The sequence below is a fragment of the Gavialis gangeticus genome, unplaced genomic scaffold (genome assembly GCF_001723915.1).
Source record: "Gavialis gangeticus isolate Ggan-Ray unplaced genomic scaffold, GavGan_comp1, whole genome shotgun sequence".
Taxonomy (NCBI): Eukaryota; Metazoa; Chordata; order Crocodylia; family Gavialidae; genus Gavialis; species Gavialis gangeticus.
In genome coordinates this window covers 36,328,513-36,332,919 of record NW_017729025.1, presented here as the reverse complement: position 1 = coordinate 36,332,919, position 4,407 = coordinate 36,328,513, and the positions used below count along the sequence as shown (strand labels likewise).

The 4,407-nt window shown below is 35.7% G+C and overlaps 1 protein-coding gene across 1 annotated transcript in view; it reads left to right on the top strand.

Moving 5' to 3' along the window:
• The window catches only part of UNC79 (unc-79 homolog (C. elegans)), a 221,257-nt gene that overhangs the window by 186,159 nt on the left and 30,691 nt on the right, over nt 1-4,407 (top strand). Inside the window, exon 48 of the mRNA XM_019518633.1 lies at nt 1,141-1,230. Within this exon, the coding sequence (XP_019374178.1) occupies nt 1,141-1,230 (90 nt within the window). The remainder of the gene's footprint in view (nt 1-1,140; nt 1,231-4,407) is intronic.

Genomic DNA, 4,407 nt, shown 5'->3' with positions numbered 1-4,407 from the left:
CCCCCCCCACAGCAGGCCCACATTGGGCCTGCTCCTCCTCCCACTGCTGGAAAATGCCAGCTTTTAGTTTTCACTTTTTTTTGACTACAGAAATCTAAGAGCAGTTTTTCTGTTGCAGATTACTCAAAGGCCGCAACTATGGATTTCTATTTGAAATCTCTGGGTTTATTTTGTGAGTCCTGTTTGTAAACCTAACAGTGCTAATGTTGTGTGGCACCCTGGGGCACCCTTGATAGGATCTCAAGGCACCCCAGGGTGTTATGACACCCTGTTTGAGAATCATTGCCCTAGCAACTAGGGCTGTGTCTAGCTGTTGAGACTCTTTTGTTACAATTTTTTATTTTAAAAGAAAACGTCTACAGTTGGTAGGACCTTTTGGATTTTTCAGAGTATTTCATGCTGCCCACATTTTGTAAAAATAATTTTAATGTTCCTGTGAAAACATTGAATGTTTGCTCAGTGAAAAGAAACTTTCAAATTTCAACTTTTATAAAAATTTAATAAATTGGGATCAAATTTGAAATGGCAATAAAATGCTGCCATTTTGCCTCATTTGATTGCTAGTGCAAACATTCTATTAGTTTGATTTCTCCTAGCAAAAAATGTTGGTGCCACATCCATCCCTGTTAACATGCAAAAACTATGCAAACAATGATTAAACAGGATTTTTTCTGGACTTATTCATATGAACAATGGCAGTATGCCTATGATTTTAATTTCACTTTTTTATGGTTTGGTTCATCAGTTTCACACAGAAGAATGATCAGCTACTTAAAGAACAATGTATTAGAGAGCATTATCCAAAGGCTATTAAAGCCATTCTTTTAATTGACTTTGATTTAGGTCCAGTAAAAAGTATAAGCCTTATGGTCTGCCGATATTCATAAAAAGATCTTCAATAAATCTTTATTATAGCCACTATGAGAAGTTCTGTGATGGATATGGCAGCTACTGACATTGGTGCAGGATACCACTGAACATAAAGCCACAAAGAATATTTATTCTCAGATGAGTAGACAGCAACGTTAAAGAACCTGAGGCAGACAAGAAACAGATGTGTTTTCAGTGAGCAGAAGGCAAAGCCAAAAGAACATGAATATGTCAAAAGTGGATGGTTATACTTGTTTCTTTTCACTTTAGTGTGGAACAGCAGCAATGGAATGCATGAGGCAGTATGTTGGTGAAGTGCTGGATTTTATTGCTGATATGCATACCTTAACTAAACTGAAGGTGAGTACAGGGCAGGGATATATTTACCCAAATTATAATAACTTTTGTATTTTTGGTAAATTACATGGCCGGAGGGAGCCCCTATGAAAATGACTGACACCATTCTTTTTTAGGGCCCTGCCTCTTGTCCAAATTAAACCTGGACAGAAACCAGCTATTAAGTTGTTATACATTTTCAAGCACCAACTGTAGCTGGTTGGCTCTTTCTATAGCTGGATTGATATTGTTATGGCGCGATATTTACTTTGCACATGTGGTCAATCTAAATTTATTGTGTGATTATCACATGATTAACTGGTTAATTACTTTGCACATGTGGCCAGTCTTTACTTTACATATGTGGCTGGTCTAAATTTTTTGTACAATTAACCAATTAATTGTGTAATATATGTAATGTGTGGTAGGGGACTTATAGATTAGTCATTTCTCAAAGGCCAGAAAGTAACTTTGGTAGAGAACTGAAGGGAAAGGTGATTTGCATATAAAAAGATTACAGATAAAAATGTATGTCTGATTTCAGTGAAAAGTGGATGGTAATGATAAGATAATATCATATAAAGAGTGCATTGCAAGAGATAATCCAGCTGAAAATGACACAACAAAACATACATTTCCTTATTTGTGTTACTAATTACATGTTAATGTTAGAGCTGCTATATTTATTCAATATTTATTAAAATACATAATAATTAAAATGATTTCCTTATGTATAATTTTTTTATTTTGTTTTATTTTTCACAGTCTAGATAGTGGAAATAGACTAGTCAATAGTGGAAAAGTTCTAGCCAACTTTTAGTATTATTTTTTATTTTCATGCATTAGATTGATTGATGTTATAGATGTGACAGAAAAATGTTTATATCAAAATAAACCCAGTAGATTAAATCAAACAAAACCAAATAATTTTGATATTTCCTATAAAAGTACAAATTCAGATTTTTAAAATTTCTTTATGATGTCAAAGTGTTTTCAAATAGTTCCATAATAAGACAGAGATAACTTGTTCTAAAAATTAAGATAAGATATTTTAATTGGTACTAAATGGCAGGTGCTATTACTGATTTTAAAATTTTAAAAATTTAATAGAAATAATAGGAGACTATTATAAGAGTAAATTTTCTGACATAGTAGTGAGGGCATGTAGTAGACACTACTGTGTGAAAAATAAAAACAACAATATAAAAAGCAACAAAAAATTTCAAATTAAATTTTCTGTAATTAAAAAATCATGTTGAATATATTTTCTAGGGGTTTTTTTTCATACTACTGGTGAAATAACACAGTAGCCAGATTGCATCTAAAGCTCACTTAACATGCACATTTCTACCAGTCTTGCCTAAGTTTAGCAAGAAAACCTATGCCCACTGTTCACACAGTCAACCCTGACCTGTGATATATGCATAGTTCTACAGAGGCTTCTCTGTTAATCTTAGATTTGTTTTTAGTCTGAAGGGTTGCTGCTTTTTTAATAACATTCTTTGCAGTCAAGATCAACATATAGTGAAGGGCTGTATAATAAACACCATCTTCCAAAGAGATGACTCTGCAGCTTCCCTGAAAAGGTCTGCTGTGGGGCTGTATCAACCCTTTCCCAAAAGCCTTTGACAGGGTGCTGGGTTTCATCATGCTACTCGTTCACCTTGTATCATGAAAACCTTTATGCTCATGAACATCGTATTGCAGGGTGAGACTCCTAGCTCCACCAATGAGTAGGGATAGTGAGTGAACTTGCTTATCCTGAAATGCACAGGATATTTATTTTAATGGAGAAAAATATCTTCCCTAAGTCCTTACCCTATTGGATAGCTGTCCCAAACCTTATTTAGTTTTTGGAATGCTTTGTTAGGGGAAGCTGCTTTTTTCTCTTTTGTGTGGAGGTAGTGATCCATTTTAAAGCATGACCTAATTAATCATTTTCAACCAAATTGAATTCCTTTTCCACTCTATCTTTTAAAAATAATTATTCACACATTTTTCATTCCATTCAAAATTGCTTTCCAAAAAGCCTAACAAATGGATCAGTGGTGAGAGATTCATCAGGTTTGTTCATCCTACAGAAAAACGTGAATCTGAATAAAAAATGGAAACCATTTATTTGTAAATACCTTCAGATGGCTGCTCAGAGAATGCTGTCTTTTGCCTATTTTCCCTCGATGTCTACTGATCAAATTGTGATCCTTTTCCTCCAAAACTTCATGCAAGTGCTTGACTTCAATTAGATGCATAGTCTTTTTCAGTTCAGTGTGACTATTCCTTTGGCCCAGGTATCTCCAGAATGTTTGCTTAGTCTTTATATGGTTTGTGACGGATCTGAATTAAAACCAGTGTCTTAGACTTCACATTTCCATTTCATTATGGAACAAAATTAAACTAGTAAGAAAAGTCCTAAACTTTCTAGGTTGGAAGGTTGAATGTTGGATTAGAGTAAAAGCATTCCAGAATTTTAGATTGTTTGGATTTAACCCATATGAATAATTTATCAAGCAGTTTGAAGAAATGCAAAAGCCTGCCAGCTAATATGACTGTTATTTTATAAAACGTGACAACTTAGTCCTGTGTCATCTTGGCTAAGTACAGACAGTCAAAAAGCTCAAGGCTAAATTGATTCAATCTTCAGAAGTTAGTCTAAACTGCGTAGTTTGAACCAATATGCAAGTGATCAGACATTCACTTTTGATTTGGGAAATGCAACTTGGGACAAGGTTAGCCTGCTCACCCTGAAAAAGGAAGCTTGTGGGGAGGTGCAAAACATCCTGGGATGCTGGGGGACTGTGAGTTAACTTGAATCTGGAGGGGATTTGGGACAGAAGTTCAATAAACCAGTTTAATTTAAATCTGTTAGGTTTCGTAGATTCATAGACATTACGGCTGGAAGGGACCTTGGAAGATCATTGAGTCCAGCCCCCTGCCCCAGGGGCAGGAAGTCAGCAGGGATCATAGGATCCCAGCAAGATAATCATCCAAATGTCTCTTGAAGGTGTTCAAAGTAGGTGCTTGAACCACCTCTGGTGGCAGTCTATTTCAGACCTTGGAGGCTTGGACAGTAAAGAAGTTCTTCCTTACGTTCAGCCTGAAACGGTCCTAGAAGAATTTGTGACCGTTCGACCTTGTCATCCCTTTGGGTGCTCTGGTGAACAGACGTTCCCCCAGATCCTGGAGAACACCCCTGATAAACTT